This window comes from Buteo buteo, chromosome Z, assembly GCF_964188355.1.
Source record: "Buteo buteo chromosome Z, bButBut1.hap1.1, whole genome shotgun sequence".
Classification (NCBI taxonomy): Eukaryota; Metazoa; Chordata; class Aves; order Accipitriformes; family Accipitridae; genus Buteo; species Buteo buteo.
In genome coordinates this window covers 84,843,578-84,862,217 of record NC_134204.1, presented here as the reverse complement: position 1 = coordinate 84,862,217, position 18,640 = coordinate 84,843,578, and the positions used below count along the sequence as shown (strand labels likewise).

At 37.0% G+C, this 18,640-nt stretch overlaps 1 protein-coding gene across 1 annotated transcript in view; it reads right to left on the bottom strand.

Moving 5' to 3' along the window:
* ADGRV1 (adhesion G protein-coupled receptor V1) overlaps positions 1–18,640 on the bottom strand; it is a 284,803-nt gene that overhangs the window by 183,208 nt on the left and 82,955 nt on the right. The window contains exons 53-69 of the mRNA XM_075019382.1: positions 15,914–16,169; positions 14,020–14,222; positions 13,112–13,285; positions 12,509–12,691; positions 11,592–11,771; positions 10,789–10,953; positions 9,311–9,428; positions 8,599–8,722; positions 7,300–7,438; positions 6,976–7,161; positions 6,412–6,644; positions 5,757–5,905; positions 5,456–5,657; positions 4,748–4,967; positions 3,355–3,594; positions 1,678–1,827; positions 367–840 (exon numbers count right to left, since the gene is read on the bottom strand). Of these exons, the coding sequence (XP_074875483.1) occupies positions 367–840; positions 1,678–1,827; positions 3,355–3,594; positions 4,748–4,967; positions 5,456–5,657; positions 5,757–5,905; positions 6,412–6,644; positions 6,976–7,161; positions 7,300–7,438; positions 8,599–8,722; positions 9,311–9,428; positions 10,789–10,953; positions 11,592–11,771; positions 12,509–12,691; positions 13,112–13,285; positions 14,020–14,222; positions 15,914–16,169 (3,396 nt within the window). The remainder of the gene's footprint in view (positions 1–366; positions 841–1,677; positions 1,828–3,354; positions 3,595–4,747; positions 4,968–5,455; positions 5,658–5,756; positions 5,906–6,411; positions 6,645–6,975; positions 7,162–7,299; positions 7,439–8,598; positions 8,723–9,310; positions 9,429–10,788; positions 10,954–11,591; positions 11,772–12,508; positions 12,692–13,111; positions 13,286–14,019; positions 14,223–15,913; positions 16,170–18,640) is intronic.

The following is an 18,640-nucleotide window of genomic DNA, read 5'->3' as shown; positions in this document are numbered from 1 at the left end:
TATCTGCTGCTTCATAAGTCAGCACTGACAGATCACTATTTACAATCCAAAAGGGAAACTTGAGAAAATATTTGCATACATATAATAATAAAATATTGAACTGATAGTAAGAAAAAGCAATAACAGAAGGAAACACTGAATATTTGAACACTTGCATAGTAGTGATTTTGCAATTATTATCTGAAAATGTGATATTTGAACCCAGTTCTATTTCATAAATAGGAAATTTGTAATACTAAAATTCTCTTTTCTGCTTCTTCACAGTGGATACTATTGAGAATTTAGTACTTATTGCAGCACATATGTATTGTGATGAACACAAATGGAAACAATCGATATCGTAGGAGGTAAAAGGATAATACAGACCTGATTGCTTATTGGCACTCTTTTCACTCCAAAGCTGGCACCATCTTTTACTGTGAGGTATCCCACCTCATTCTCAGGTTCAATTAGCGTTTCTTCATGATGAGACATGATATGATACTCAACAATCACTTCTCCAAATGCCCCAGCATGCCGAGTTATATTTATCTGAACATACCGATCCAGGTTTCCCTCTATGAATACTGACTGCTGATCAGAGTACAGGGCAAACACTCCATAAGGATCATCATTTGCAAACACATTGATCTTTGAAATTCTTTTCTCTTGGTCTAAATCTGCTCCACCTTCTACTGAAGTCAGCTGCACCACATAGTTTTCATCCAGTTCTGGAACATCATCAGGTAACAGGCAGATAATTATTTCAGCTGTACTCTGCTGGTCAGCAATGACAACAGATCCCTCTGTCCGAAGAAAGTCACCTGTGATGTCAGATTCACTATGTATTTCCCAGTAAACCTGAAATGAGTTTAGAAAATGTACAAAACAAAAGAAAGCAAAATTACCCACGGAGTCAGAAACTTTCATGTTCAGCATTCAGTATAGATAGGATATGGAACAGATTGTTTTTAAGTGGGTTTAGGTATGCAGAGAAAGAAGCACACAGACTATCTTACAAAACCATGACTTGTTCCTCTAACACTACTATGAATGTAAAGATTTCCTTTGTATATCTTCAGAAGATTTATGTAAAACTATATGGAACATCTGAACAATTTTTTGAAATTATTTCTATTTTTACACCAACATATTCTTGCCGGTTTTCCTGTTTCCAAGATTCTGCACATCAGAAAGGGGTGAAGAGTTCTCACTAAACACAGCAGATGCTTTAACTAATTGATTTATTTTTAATTAAATGAATAAGTGTTAAAATGCTGACTTCTAAACAACTTTAGGTAAAAAACAATGTGAGTGATGGTTCGAAATAGTCTGATTCTTACCTTTAAGTATGCCTAGAAAAAAGCAAATTGTGATGATCTCAAAGAAAGCTTACTACGTAACTATGCTCTGTTCTGTTCTTCCATCAAAAGCACAGGGGGAGAGGGAGAGAGAAAGAGAGAAAAGCACTGCAGTACTGTTTTTCTTTTTTTTTTCCTGACCAGAGGAGGCTGAATCTGAATCTCCAAACCACAAGTACTAGGACTGAGTCCTTGCTAAATTCAGTCTAAAAGGCAACATTTCAAAAATGAATTTGCGAAACAAGCAATTGAAAGGCACACAAAAAATATTCCTCCATACATTGATACTGAGGATGACTTCAAATTATACTGTTTATTAGGAAAAGAGTGAGAATACCGTTATGTTTCCCAGAATGCCCTGAATTCGTCTGACAAACAGTGTAATACTTTGTGGCCCTTCCACTGCTGAGGGTTCTGTATAGTTATTCTCAGTTAATGATTCAGGAGCAAACTGTACAATTCCATTGGGATCACCAAACTTCTGTATCTATAAAAAAAGTAAACAAACAAACAAAAAATCAGAAATGCAGAGTGAGTTGTATTCTTGTTCAAACCATTGAGATTTTCATTGCTAGATGCTACAGGGCACATATTTATTAGATCTTCCTGCTGAGTTTTCCCCTCTTAGGAAGATTCAACAGTACGTTAGTAGTTAGAACTGAGAACGAGAGAATAAAAAAAAACAACCTAGCAGGCAGGAACATCAAGGTATCAAAAGGGAGTGACATCAAGCCCATGTGCACACACACACAAACACGCACATGCACACAAAGCGAGACTGTTATATGATATCTATAGGTAACTTGCTCTTTTGTGAGAAAATCCTACAATGATACATAAATAAGTTTAAGCAGGATCTAAACTGAATAGGAGTCAATATGATGTTGCCAATAAATACAGAAAGTTTTCAGGCTTGGATTAATAAACGCGTTATATGTAAGCAAATTCAGGCAATTGCAATGATTCTCTTCACTGAGTTGAACCCTACTCAGCTTTAAACAACTTGTAAATTATAAATGGTCTAAACACAGTTCAGAGAGTAAATCTGAAAGGATTTGGAAAACATATCCCATGGATACAAGAGACAGCAGAGAAAGTATGAATGCCCTCTTTTCAGGTTTTCAGCACTATCCAAGGAAGAAAAGGACAGTTTTATTTCAAATGCTCTATTTGAATATTCTGATATTAAAGTAGGAAATGCTCAGGCACCTTGGGCTAGTGTCCAGAAAGTCTTCTAAAACTACCAGTTTGCAAACCCAGCCCTCTGGGATAGAGCTCACCCACATCCATCTGTGTGAATCACTAGCTGCGACAAGAGTTCATGGTGAACTGACTTACAACTGAGTTGTAACACCAGTGCCTACTGAGAAGCCAATTCATTGGCGTGCAGGGTGGGACATTCAAGTCCAATTGGACCAATAGGTCCCTGAAGGAGAAATTGAGGAGTCTGTGGAAATAGGAGCTAATTCTATCAACTCCACAGACCAGAAAAAAAAAAGAAAAAAATTCCAGTTTCTAGGAAAGATTTATTGTTTTGCAGGCTTCTTATAAAAGCCTTATAAATATTTCCTTAGTTGCCGTATCCCTAGAGCAATAATTTATCTTTGCCAGCTCCCTCCACCTTCTCCCACAAATTTTTGCATTTCTCTTGCTCTGCAATAGTCAGTTCTCTCCTTTCTTTTATATATGATAGCTGGAGCAGAAGAAGAGGTTACAAAGGGATGAACAACAAACAGACATTTAGAAATGAGGACCCAATCCATGCTCTCTCCAAAGAGAACCACAGAAATCTGCAAATAAGAGGGCCAGGTCAGGAGTTATATACCAATTTTTACTGACAAGTTCTTTGCCTTCTTTTTTAAGAAGTGAAGCTGTAACAATGCATCTAAGTAGTACAAGGGACAAAAAAAACAAATTACAAACTATGCAATAATTATTAATTTTTAAAAGCCTTGCAGGATAAATACCAAAGCCAACCGAGATCTCAGAAGAAAGAAAAGCAATAATGACTTACGATTAGTGTAATGTTGTTTGCCTTAGGATCTATTTCTGTTTCACCTTTCATAAGGCTCAGTCTAACAATGAAGATCTCCTGAACCTCAACTTCTTCATGAGGATAGATTTGTAGATTAATAGCTCTCAGACCTCCTTCTCCTTCTCCAAAATAGAATGATCCATTCACAGGGTCACCAATGTCACTATTCAGGGGAGATAAAACCTCTTCTGAATTGGGTCCCAAGATGTCCCAATTAATCTGTGGAAGATATCAGTTTCAGATTTAGAGTAGTGATATAATAGCCTCCCAGGGGCAGAAATGACATAGTACCACAAGTGACATAAAAATTCTTGTGTCTGGTAACCAGCTATGTTTAAATCTTTGCTGTTAATACAGAATACAAAATGTTCATAATTAATTCTATGTGTGAAAATATATAATCCTTTGGAAAAACAGACATGACAAATTACAAATGAAAATTTTGAAGTGTTAGTTAGCCACAATGCCAGTTTATGAAATTCTAGATATTAGTAATAGAAGAAAAAATGAGATTTCTTTAGCACATAACAGGAAACACACAGGCCAGTTTCCATTTCTCTCCCTTTCATGATTTGTTTTGTGAAGGTCCCCAAATGAGTACTCATGACCAAAACCATTCCCTGTGAAGTATGATATCAAGATAGAAAATGACAATTATTTTCTTAAGAGTCTGATATAAAAGTTTTTAATCCCTCAAGTGATGATTCATACTTCTTCAGCCTAATTAAAAGCTAGAATATTTTCAAAATTTCCCACAAATTAGATTGCTTTTGAGGAGGTCATAGTCACCACTTTAAAATCATTATTTTGGCCATTTTAATTGTTCTCCGCTTTTCTCAGATGACTTCTAGAAAAAGTCAAAGAACACCAAGGCATTTTTTTATATGGGGGGAGGAGAAGATGATGGCCTTTACTTCCAATCTTCCAGTCATTTGCCAGGACTGTGAAAGGCCTGCCTTAGTTCATATTTATACCTTCACTTTGTCACTTTTTTGTAGAGAGTAAAGAAAAAAATCTAGGAAACTCTCAGTATTTACTGCAAAAATTTTGACCAGCTTTAGGAAGTAATTCCACTGAATTAAATTAAATTAATGGTGGTGCATGAAATTAACCATATTTTCAATGGGATTAGGAGCTAGTTCGAAACAAATTACATCAGATGATAATAAAAGAAAGAAAGCAGGAGGAGAAAGAGAGAATTAAAAGGGTAGCAATATTTTCTGTTATACTGCAAGTATATGCAATTCATGCTTAATGAAAAGCTGCAATTATCCTATTATAAATCAATCACAAAGAAGATCTTGAAGGAAAATGCAGGAGCTTTTTGACCTAGTCACTGGAAAGCATTCAGTCTTTGACAGCCAGGGCCCACCTGTGTCTCCCCTAACAATCTTCCAGTCCTTTCCAGCACCAGGGACACTGCCGTGGGTCTATCAGGATTGGGAAGAATAATTCGACTTTGGTTGAGAAATCGGACGATGCCCTGGGGGGAGTCACTTTTAGCAATAGTGACCTGGCTCACTAGGTGGAGCCCAAGGACTGCTCCGCCAGTGGCTCCTGTCAGCTGGATTTCAAATTGCTCTGCAAATTCACTGCATGGAAAAAGAAAAAGAGGTTCTGTGATATCTGAGAGAAAAAATAATTAAAACTATACTAGCAATTCAATCATGCATCCAACTGGATCTGTTTAAAGGTATACAGAAATCATCTCTGTAAGCACACAGGACAAGATTCCTCCCATTTGCATAGAATGGTGATATCTGAAATAAAAATAACGTTCTATCTTCTACTGGTGTTAAATTTTTTAAAAAGGCAATATATTTTATTATTCACGGCGGTACTATAAACACCCAAAATTTCTGATAATCTAATTTTAAAAGAGTATTTGTTTGCATAAAATTTAACAGGAACTATGAAACTCTCACAATAGCTTCTTTTTTCTGCCTTTAAATTTAGATGATTTTTCAGCACTGCAGAAATTTGATTTTCAATTCCAATTCTACACACAGGCATACTGTACATGCTAAAAAAGGGTTTCTCAGAAGTAAATTAGTGAATAAATATCTGAAAAATTCATTACCTTTCTTCATCATCTATAATAGAGATATAAACAAAAGTCTCATTCTGGCCATGATAAAAAATGACAGAATTATTATGGATGACATAGTCAACACCATTGGGAAGTGCAGAAATACTTCGGGAAAGAAAATCAGCTGTTACATAGCCATAAGTTCCATGCTTTCTCACAACAGGAATCATGATTAATCCAGCATCCTCTTCCACTGCAAGAATAATCAAGAAAAAATTATTTTATTTCAAAATTTATGCTATAGCCACAGACTTATCTTCTAAATCACAGCAAAAACTTAAGGTAAACTTACCCTGTAGAAGGATATACCGTGGATCAAATTCTATGATGCCTTCTGCATTATCACTTTTTGCTATAGTGACTCGCACAGTGGAGATATTTCCTATTATTGGAGGTTGATCTATCTGTAGACCATTTTCTTTTATGGTAAAATCAAATCCACTTGCAAGAACATAAAAAAGAAAATTACGCAAAAAATTCTCATGCAAGTATTAAAATTCAGGTATGACAATTTGTCAATTACCACAAATACTTTTATCTTTTGACACTTATCACTGAAGACTTTTTGGTCACACTTTTTCAAACTATTATATATGCAAAAATAGTAGTTTATTCACAGAAATATGGTTTTTTATTTTTTCTTTCTCATTTTATTTTCTTATTTGAATTTCATGCAACTTGACAATTTGTATGTAACGTATGGGCTTTTAGCTTTAATAAATCTTAATCAGCAAAATCTTTATACTAATGTTAAAATAATTGGGTTCCCCATAAATCCAATTTCTATTATGATTACTATTATAGCTGTCTTATGAAATTTTATAGTAAAACAGCTGAAATCCAGTGGTAACTTTATGCAGGTAGATCACATTCCAAATATAGTTTGTTCTTCTGTTTGTAGTTTGTTCTTCTGCTTGTAATCAATCAACTGGGAATTTTATCTTTACCTTCCTTGGAGTTCCACTTCAGTAATCATCACTGAAAAGTCTTCAGGACCTTCAGGAAAGTCATCATCATGAATTTCAATCAAAATCATTTTACTCTTCTCATGTGGTTCAAACAACAATTCCCTTACTGTGGGAGTGAAATCAGTTCCCTCCTCTGCCGTTCCATTTATTATCTGAAAGCAAAGACGCACTTTGCCATAAGATCCCCTGGAACGCACAACAGTGATGTTAACCTGAGGGAAAGAGGACATTTTCTTTTAAAAATGGCTTTGTTTTTCTGTTATAATTGCCTTTAGGAGACTGTTCTAAAGGCTTCTTTTCAATGGTTTGCCAGGTAACAACAATTTTCTTTAATAAGTACAGAGTACATGTAACTTAGCAGATAGCCTTCTTTCTCAGAGCATTAAAAAACTCCAAAAGCCTCATACAGCCATTCTGGAGACTGTGCTACAATAAATGCAGAATAAATCTTTGATTTTTTTTTTCCCTAAAGTTAAGCATAAATATAGCAACAATATTGGTATCTATCAATATTTTACATAAGAAGGAATTTTAATCTAATACCCATTTTTCTTCTTCTGTTGTTTGCAATAGTTCACGTGAAAATGTAAATTCTCCATATGGAAAATCACTGGCAGCCATGGTAATATTTGCTGTGCTGCTAGATTCATTTATGAGTCCTCCATCACTGACTCCAGTCAGTTGAAACTGGTAGTAATGCTTCTCCTCAGGTCGGTTGTCATCTACAGCCTACAGAGGAGAATCAATGAAAGCTAAAAGGAGCTAAACTATTTCCAGGGAGAGAGGTATAACTAGTTTCTAACCAAGACACCAGCTAAGTAAAAGGAAGTACTTGTAATAGCTACTGGTGTTAAATCTCTCATATACCTGTATTAGAACAACTGCTGCAGACTGCCTATCTCGCATTGTCAAGGTCCCCGATGTCTCAATAAATTCTGTATGATGAGGAGGTGTTATATTCCAATATATTGTGATCTCACCAAAAATCCCTGGGCCACGTATCAAGCTGCAGGTAAGAACATAAACACAGATTTCATTTTCTACCTTTAATATTTGATATCCAATCCAGAGACAGACAGTATACCATATTGTTGTGCATGAAAGATGTTATCAGCACTGTGAAGCTTGAGTTTTAATGTATTAAGTCACTATTAAGATCTTTACAATTTCCTCTTCAGGGCAATAACATTTCTGGAGTTCTGTTTAATTTCCCTGTGTTGGGAGGCATCTTGATCTGTATTTTTACAGAGCAAGCTTTAAAGTTTTTTTGCACAAATAGCCCAAAGGTGGGGGCTGAAAACTAGGCACTCTTGGTTCCATTTTGCTTTTCAGGAGATAGACATGAAAAGCAGAAGGGAAATGGGACTTAAGGATAATGCCCAGAGGCAATTTGGTTTTTAAGGCAGAAGAACACTAGAATACTACCATAAGGTTGCTTGAGAAATGTTCTGTCTGCTGCTTGTCTAAAAACCTAGAGCCTAATCCTACTCATGACATCAACCTTGGTGAACTAAATCATGGCAAAAATTTGTCTATACCTAACATGATCTACTACATGATCAACTACTGCTGCATGAAGCGTCACTTTGTCTTTTGGGCTTCTCAGGGCAGCATGAGAAGCTGTTCTGTTGCTTATATTTGCTGGTTCACCAAGGGAAAGTGTTATCATTGTTTTTTACAATACCCTTAGAAGGTATGGTAACCTCCATTTCTTCATCTTGTTTTCAGTTGACTGAATGCAGTGAAATAATTTCATCTTGTTTCAACTAAAAACCCTTTGGTTCTGCTAGCCATCACAGCAATATACTGAAATACAGTTCAGGCACCAATCCTGAACCGAATCCTGAAAAGCAAAAAGCATCTTCAAATGTCATTGATTCCCTTCCCCCTTTCCCTTGATTACAATCCTCCTCCCTTTAATGCATCAACAGTGTAAAAAACTGGAGGACTGAGAGGAATATTTAGAGCTCCCCAGTAATACTGAAAAGACACATACATAGTATCTTCTGCCCTTCTTTAAAAACAAGCATCTAATTTTAAAAATAGTTCTGATTTTAGAACTGATAATGAAATGCAGCATTCAAGAAATTCTTGCCAAATGTGGAGTCTCACAGCTTTTGAAACTGAGTTGTTGCCCTTCCTTTGGAAAATGAGTGATGTACCCACCTAATTAGAGCAGTTCCATTATAATTTCCTGAAGGTTCTCCAATCAGAACATGCTTGGATGAATGGGCTATCCCAACTACCCCAGAAGCTCCTTCATCACCCACAATAATGATGGTTGCCACACCTGTGAACAGAACAAAGCTTCTCATGGTAAATGAAGACGTAACTAATGAGGTAACTTCTGTAAATTTTGTGACATGAGTGGTTAAGCACTGCCTTCCCAGAGAGCCCATGGAATTCCCATCCTTGGAGATATTCAGTATTTAAGTGGACAAGGAACTCAGCAACCTGATTTAATTGTGAAATCTCCTGTTCCTTGAGCAAGGTTTTCAACTAGATGTCCCCCCTGGATGGTCCCTTACAAATGAAATTATTTTATGTTTCTTACAGGTCTGAACCTGGTTTTGTTTTTTGGTTTTTTTTGTTGTTGTTTTTTTCTTTTTGTTAAAGAATTCTCTATGGACAATGTTAACTATCTGAACACAAAAGTCTACACTAATAATTAATTTAGAATGAAAAATTATGATCTAAAATTCTCCTTGATTTCTTCAGACAAGGAAACAACTTAGGGGAAAAGACTGACAGTTAAAAAAGCTACCAACTAGCTGCACACAAAATATATAAGCACTGCAGACTAAAACAATATGAACAGACTTACTAGAATTCTTATATGAAATGTCTCAAAATAGACTGTAATGAATTAATTCTTTACCATTTAGAGGGGATATCTCTGCATCACCAGTAGAGACTAGCTGAATGGTAAAGGTTTCATTCCCTTCCAGTAGACCATCTTGTACCGCATGTAAAACAATCAACTTCTGGGATTCAGTCTGCATCATGTAAAGATCAGAAGACAGATAGATAGATAGATAGATATACACACATTAAGTGAAACTAAACAAAATATGGTATTATAAAAAAGTTTTTTTCTTTAACAAATCAAGTGTTAACCATGCATATGCTTGATATATTCTGTAATATTTTTTAAATATGACACTTCTGATCTGACATGTTTTCTTACAGATTAATAAATAGGAAAAATCATCTCTCAAACATTGTGTGCCACCCCAAAAATACCCTGGCTATTTTCAACTGAATGATTGAAATAATTTTGAAGTTGTATTCACATAGAAGTTTTCAACTTAGAGGAAACTTTCTATACAAAATCTTTTCCATCATAAAGTGTATATTCAATAGAATACATACATTCTAAGGATTAACATTATTAAGATTAGCTATATTAGGTCATAGCAAATTCCTGTCCAATCCACATTTTTGTCAGTGGGCAGTAGCAAATGCTTAAAATAAGAATATAGGAAAAAAAGTATGTACATATCGTATAACTTTAGTACACCATGCATACATACTTGTATTCTTACACGTATGCATACAGAAGAATTTCAGGAATAAAAAACAATGTTCAGGCCTATCAGTAGACAAAGGATAGCAAAAAGATAGCAAAACTTTGCCAAATACTGGTGGTCTTACCAAAAAAGCTATTTTCCAGCTGATTAAAAGTAAAAAAAAACCAAACTGTATGCCTATTTATTTAATGCAAAATAGCCTTGTACAGACAGGATAGATTATACTTTATGTTAAAACACTTTTCTTCATTAAATATTTTGAGTAGACTGTAAAAGAACAATATTAAGATAAAAACAGCTTGACAATATCCAATATTGCAGCTCCTACTTCAGAGTTTTAACTTGCTATGAAAGAGAAATCAAATAACACTGTCCAGTTTGAAAGTCACCAGGGTGTTTTATTAATTATTGTTTAAAACCTGCAAATTTTGAGCATTCATTTAACCTTCTCACCCTTTCAATATCAATTTTCCTTTTCAGTCGTCTGATACTGCAATGGAATAACTGTTTCTGTAATCATTCTTCATATTCAGTACATTTTTGTTCCTCTTTGTTAATTGTAAAAACAATTCAGATGTGAAGAGTCTATCTTCCTGATGATTACATTATGCTGCCTTAAAAGGAGCATGTCAGCTCTCCTTTTCTGTTTGAAAAAACACTGCATACTGTTAACCCCACCAGTTCAAACTGGCCTTTTTCTAGTGTTATAATACTTGGTAACCCCCTACTTTTATAAACACATAACAACAACCATGCAAACACATATAAGAAGAAGAAAGTATTTATAAATCCAACAGTAAATAATTTAGTTCAGTATCAGAAATACCTCATTAAAGTGAAGGGTACCATTCAGAGGGGTCAGATCATATGTGGCTGCTTCCTCAAGAATCCATAGCACTTTAACGGCTCCTCGTCCTCCTTCACTTCGACTTACAGTGAGCAATACAACTGCAGCAGAGTCATCAGGTGTCTGAGGTTCTTTCACTGTTACCTGATGAAGAAGAGAAGGAGGAAGTAGGAAAGGCTGTAGCAAAAGGCATTGATTCTGACTTGAGATAAACAACAAAAAACATTATCAATGACAACGTAAATAAAGACAAGAGTGAACATCAACAGGAAGATAATAGATGTAAGAAATGTGTTGAATTCTTCTAGCAAAGATTATTCTCTCCTGTTATTTTTGTATGCCCTATGATTCAAAACAATTACAGACAATGAGTCACAAGCAGGCACAGCACCAGTAAAATGGAGAGCAGAAGAATCATTCACTGGCAAGGACTAAGATGAGATATGTTTCATAATTTCTTTCCAAAATTTACTTTCAGTAACACAGAGTATTACAAAACCATTTTAATATTTAACAGATACCAAAAATCCTACCTGAGACATCCTGAATTGTTAGTATATTGAATTAAATTGATTCAGTCATGCAGAAATCTACATCTATGCAGCAGCACTTTCATTGTTGTTACCATCCTACACAGCTAGATGAAGACAAGCACTAATATGCCTTTCAATGGAGTCATGTCTTCCACTGCAATGAAGGCTTACCAAAATCGGCTATGTGTTAGTGACACAAACCCACTATCCAGCTTTAATAGAAAAGAGTGCAATCCAAATCAAACTCACATTCTTTTCTTCAAACCCAAATACTCCAACAGGGGAATCATTTGGTGGAATAGCAACAGTTACCAGGGTGTCATCCCCAAGTCTTGCACCACCTGTTACCCTCACTAGGGCAATCTTGAATATCTCAAGGAATTCAACTTCACTGTCATCTATGATTGTAATTTCTATTTCTCCTGTAGCCTGCAGAAATTGTTAAAAAAAAGAGCAACAAAGTTTCATTTATTATATTTTGTGAATTGATTGAAAATAACTGAAATTTAAAATAGGTACATTTTATCTAATAATAGATAAACACATATTGTTCAGTTGTGCTTATTTCTTATCATACGTGTATATTTATAACGAAATAACAAAATTTCAAGAATGGTTTTTAAATCCATCATGGTAAATCTTGTATGTTAAAAACAGCAGACTGTTCTGCTTTGGTAGTCAGTAGAAAGTGCAGGTAGACAATACCATACTTGACCCAGAATTCTGCTCGTAAAGTATATCCTTCTATTTGCCAAAGACCAGTTCTGTTCACTTGAAATCAAAACCCTTTCTGTACACTAAGTATTGTCAGGGGCAGCATGAAATTTAAAACTACAAGTAGAACACAGCTAAGAAAACACACAGGCTTATTCTGAGAATTTATAGAGAAAAGAGTTTATGTTACAAATTTTCAGTGTAACAGGCTTCATTACTAGAAATTATGTCTTCACTTGTGGAGGTACCAAAGGCATACATCACTATTTGGTCAATACTTATGAACATTCTGCTTTTCCATGTTAAAGAACTGAAATTGGGAGCATCATTCACATACATAAGGCTATAAATAAAATGTTTTCAGTAAAAAGATGCAAATTCTGCTGGAAGAAAACATGAGAAACTCTTAAGCTGGTGACCCAGAGACAGCTAAACTTTCAGCAAGCGCATACCTGCCCATCGGCAAATGTAAGGTTTCCAAATGATGGTGTGAAGTCTTCAAAGCTAGCAGTTGAATGAATGGCTTCCCAATACAGAGTTGCTGATCCAAACCTCCCAGCCTGGCGAACAACTGGAAGTTTCAGTATATTCTGTGGTGGTGGTACCTCATAACCAGCAACAGCTCCAGTTATATCCTGTAAATTCAACCAGAAACTGGCGAGTGTCACAACAACCTTCCTCCCCCCGCCCCCTGCCTTGCATATTGACTTGCAGGTAAAAATAAATGATAAATAAAGAAATACATAAGCACTTGTAAAGTGGTCTGAATTTAGCATTGATCTTGCTCTGAACAGAAGTCTGGATTAGGTGACCTTCTGAGGTCCCTTTCAGAATATTCTATGACACCAGTTTTAGCACTGCCAGCTCCCTGATAAATTTCATATATTAATTGTGAAGAACCTTTTAAGAAGGAATTGTTTGTCTGGTATCTGACCTTTTTATCCAGAACAATTTAGTGTCATAAACCCTATTAGAACACTACATAAACTGGTCTGGAAACACAGACTCTCTGGCTGGAATGCTGCTTTAAATATTTTTCATTCAGATATACTTACCTTTGTAACGTTGAAACTAAATACTCCTCTGGCATCATCATTTTCTTCAATTGTTATTTCAGCTATTTCTAACCCAAGCCTCTTCACACTTGGCTGACCTCCAGTAGGAGAATCGACCAGTTGCACATCAGTAATATTGATTATAAATCCTTCCTGTAACTCTGGAACATTGTCCTGCAAAAAATATTTTTAAATGTCACTTTTTCAATAAAACACTCTAACTTATAATACATGCAGGAAGCTGACTACTTGTAGGTTGCTTACTGTTCAAAAATTCTCAGCACTTGGGACCATATAACTAATCCCTTGCTTCACACCATATGAAAGGTGAAAAAGACTACCTTTGCTGAGCTTTAGAAACTGAAGTTGGCAGTCAGATTCCAGATCTGTAAGAATGGTGGAAAATATTACTGGCTGTCACTTGTTTCTCCAATCTATAAGAAGGGTGGCTAGATTTCAGAAACTAAGCCAGAACTTGAAAAGCAATACCTCCATTCTGAATATATTTAAATAATATACATTTTTTGGTGAAAAATTAACATTTCATGAACTACAGAACAAATCTCTTAAGAGGCATGTGAAGTAAAATAAATCCTCTGTAAAAACCTGCAACAAGTTGAAAAGCCAGCAAGCACCTAAGACATTTACAATTTTTTCATTTGTCATTATTATACGTTAATTTGGGGACTACAACAAAACAAATAATTTGGTTCATTCCCAGTCATGAATACTCAAATTTTTTTGAAAGAGTTGGCTGCAATTCCTACTGATATAAAACCAACTGACGAAGCAAGAATCCCACCTTAGCCATTTCTAGAATGCTAAATCGGATTTCTGGTATAGAAACAGTACCATTTTCCCTTTCCTTAAAAGACATTATTAGCTAAAGTTGTTGTTAGACTACTCACAGGCAAAATTGTGACTACGACAGAAGTTATTGTTGCATTCTCTGCCATAATGATTGTCCTCTTTTCCAGAATATAATCCTCATTCTCTGTTGCTTGTTTGGAGAGGGGGAGTTCAAAGTTAGGCGCGGGACTCAGCTGAATCGCAATCTCTCCAACAAACCCTTGTTCTCGAACAATTTGTAAAATAAGAGTAGTTGAATTCACTTGCCCTATAGCAAGGAGGGGAAAAAAAATCAAGACATGATCGTTTTAACCCTTGCCCTGCTTGACTTTCAGCGCACCTAATTGTACTGGAGCTGCTTGCTAGAGCCCGCTACAATTCTGCTTAGCCACACAATACTTGGATAATTCAATGACTCAGGCAAATAAGCACATAAAAGTGGTATAAACACACACAACACAAAGTGTGTACATCTGGAAATCATTTTAAAACTGGATCTAGAGGATGAATAAAGTATGGAATATTTACAGTTTTCAATGTTTACTACATAAACTGTTACATCAACATTGACATTTTTAATCAGTTTTCCTTCAAAACTCCCATCTCACCATTTTGCCTGGCCTTTACATGCCCAGGAGATCACTACTGATTCCAATACAGAAAGCAGCATTGGAGGCAGTCACTCTGGCTGTAAATTTTACATTTCCTTAACTTAAATGTTGAAGAAAATGAGATACACTTCTATCTGTCAGGCTCAGATCCCTTTTGGGAAAGCAGATTTGCAATTTTGTCCAATAAACCACCAAACACAGCATTTGGCTAAATGTGCTGGAATTATGACTGGAAAATAGAAACAGATAAAATGCAACAGGCTTTGTACTTCAGACCAGTTTCTGTTACTTGTATTAACTAGATACTACTTCACAGTTAGCACCTGTATATAATTTATGAAAAATACAACATTTAAAGATTGGAATACAAACTGTGCAAGAAATGAAACCTAAGAACATGCCTTGAATCCTAACTTCAAAGCATAAACATTTATAATGCATGTGTGTGTATGTAAGTAACCAACAGAATCCCTTCACAGTACCTTCAGGTGCTAAAAAGGGGGCAACACTAATTCACTTTAAAATAGAATGGGTGAGGAGGTTTTATCTGCAATAATATTCTGATGGAAAATGTATTTTTCATAAATTTTATTTGTTAATACGGATGGAATGTTAACTTGCCAGGAAATCTCAATTGGGCTTTTGAAGTATGAATAGCCCATCAGGCAGCTGCTGGAAAACCACCAGGCTGTAGAGGATGCCAGAGCAATCAGCTGCCTAGCTCAGGAGCCTGAGCACTGTGGCAGCCCGCCTCTGGCCAACTGCCTGGCAGATCCTTTACAATTTCAATTGGTGCCTGGAAGGAAAACCAATCAAACACACAGCTGGCAAGCAGAAAAACCCCAATTCAGTTTCCTTGAAATTGAATTCACTCTTGCTCTGCTTCCTTCCTTCCCCTATCCCACTGAACAAAAAGCTTTACTTTTTGACCCAATTCCTGAGGAAAGTCTTTCTATTTAAGTTATTTTAGACAATATATTAATCCCATTAAATGGGCAAGTTGGGCTTTTTATCTCAACAGAAGTATTTTACATTTTGGTGATTTGCAACACAAGATGCCAAGATTTTAATAGTTTACCCCCTAAACAAAAATGACTGGATAATGTTGATATATGCAATGTGAAATACAGCATAAAATGTATGTATGAAATAGCATAATTACATATTGTGAAGGATATTTCTGCTATGATTTTTTAATAGAAAAATGCTGAGAGAGATAATATATATGAAATATATATATATATATATATATATATATAAAACCCACCAATGTTACAGCTCCAACAACGGTGATTTTGAAAAAACATTTCTTTTTTCCCTAAGAATCAAGAAACAGACTTACCTTCTGGCTCTGTGACTTTAACAAAGAGAGACTCCATATGCCAGCCTATCACACCATGTGGAGAGTCACTGGGTAAAATGGTGAGTACAGCTCTTGCTCTTTTGGCATCGATGATGGCTCCTTTTGTGGTATCCTCAACACCCACAGTGGTAACATGGGTAAGCATGATTTCCACGGTCTCTGAAAGCTCTGCAACACTGTCTGCAAGAATTGTCAGGGTGATTGTGGACAGGGCCTGTCCTTCTGAAAACGTAATCTAAAGTTTTAGAGGGAGGGAAAAAAAAGTCAAATTTCTTCTCAATGCTGTTATACCAACTGTTTTATTCTGTAAAACTCTATCAATTAAAAAAAAGATATATACACACACATATATACACACATATTCATACACATGTACATATCACAGAATCATAGAACCATAGAGTCATAGAATACCAGGTTGGAAGGGACCTCAAGGATCATCTGGTCCAACCTTTCTTGGCAAAAGCAGGGTCTAGACAAGATGGCCCAGCACCCTGTCCAGCTGACTCTTAAAAGTCTCTGATGTTGGGGAATCCACCACTTCCCTGGGGAGATTACTCCAATGGCTGATTGTTCTCATTGTGAAAAATTTTCCTTTTGTGTACAATCAGAATGTCCCCAGGAGTAACTTGTACCTATGACCCTTGTCTTTTCCATGTGACTCCTTGTAAAAATCCATCTTCTTTGTAGCCACCCTTTAAATATTGGAACATGACAATAAGGTCTTCCCTAAGCCTTCTTTTCTCAAGGCTGAACAAACCCAGTTCTCTCAGCCTTTCCTCATACGGCAGGCTTCCCAGTCCTTTGCTCATCTTTGTGGCCCTTCTCTGGACCCTGTCCAGCCTGTCCAAAACCTTTTTGCATAGCAGGGACCAAAATGAACACAGTATTGCAGGTGTGGCCTGACAAGCGCTGAGTAGAGGGGGATAATGACTTCTTTCTCTCTGCTGGTGATGTCCTTGTTGATGCAACCCAGCATCCTGTTGGCTTGCTGTGCCACAGCAGCACACTGTTCACTCATACTGAGCTTGTTGTCCACCAGGACCCCCAGGTGCCTTTCCACAGACCTGCTCCCCAGCCAGGTAGATCCCAGCCAGTGCTGCACTCCTGCATTATGTTTTTCCAAGTGCAAGACCTTACACTTGTCCTTGTTGAACTTCCTAAGATTCTTGTTAGCCCACTCTTCCAGCCTATCCTGCAGGGTGGCTCTCCCTTCCAAAGTGTCCACTGTCCCACTCAGTTTGGTATCATCAGCAAACTTCATCAGGCTACACTTGATCCCATCACTCAGACCACTTATGAAGGCACTAAAGAGCATTGGGTCCAATATTGATCCCTGGGGGGATGATTTTGAAAAGGAACTACTTACCACCACCCTTTGGGTGCGGGCTGTCAGCCAGTTCCCCACCCACCACATAGACCACTTTTCTAGACCATAACACATCAGTTCCTGCAGGAGGAGGCTGTGTGAAACTGTACTGAAAGCCTTGGAGAAATCCCACTAGACAATGTCCACCGCTTGCCCCACATCAACTGAGCAGGTTACTTTGTCATAGAAGGCGATCAGATTTGTCAAGCACAATTTGCCATTGGTGAATCTGTGCTGGCTTTTCCTAATCATGTGCTTCTTTTCATTTGTGATATCCCCCAGAAAGATCCATTCCATAACTTTTGCAGGGACTGAAGCAAGACTGATGGGCCTATAGCCTCCTGGATCCTCCTTTAAGCCCTTCTTGTAGGTAGGGGTGACATTAGCCTTCCAGTCTTCTGGGACATTCCCCAACCTCCACAACTTCTCAAAGATTATGGAGAGCAGCCTCGCAATGATGCCAGCCAGCTCTCTCAGCACCCTCGGGTGGATAATGTCAAGGCCCCTCGATTTGTAAGTGTCAAGCTCCTGTAGTAGTTCACATACCACCTCTTCCTTCACCAACACTGTGTCTGTATTTGCATAAACCTGGATTTTTGTTCCCAAGGCCTGGGGCCCAACAGTGCTGTTAAAGACAGAGGTGAAGGAAGTGTTGAGAACCTCTGCCTTTTCAGTGTTGTTGGTGACTAATTCACCTCTCCTGTTTAACAGCAGCCTAATATTTTCCTTCTGTTTCTGCTTGTTGTTTACATACCTGAAGAATCCTTTCTTGTGGTTTTTGACATCTCTGGCCAATTTCGATTTGAGCTGAGCTTCTGCTTTTCTAACTACATCTCTGCACACCCTGGCAATGTCCTTGTTCTCACTGGGTATTTGTCTGCTTTTCCATCTCTGGGTCACTTCTCTTTTGGTTTTCAGCAGACTCAGAAGCTCACAGTTAAGCCAAGGGGGTCCTTTGCTCCACCTACTTCCCTTACCTTTAAAGGGGATGAACTGTTTTTCTGCTTCCAGTCGAGCATTCTTGAAAAACTCCCAGCACTCACTAGCTCCTTTATTGTCCATGGAAGCTTCCCATGGAATCCCTCCCAACTGAGCTCTGACCAAGCTAAGTTTGCTCTTCTAAAATCTGAAACCTTTGTCTTAGTACTAACCTTCAGCTTGTGCAGCAGGACCCCAAACTCCACAATATCGTGATCACTGCAGTCAAGGCTATCACTAACCAAGATATATATTACAAAGCAGGGTTTCTTGGTTTGTGAGTAGCAAGTCCAGCAGTGCCTCATTCCTGGTTGGCACATCTAACATTTGTATGAGGAAGCAGTCCTCTACACATTCCA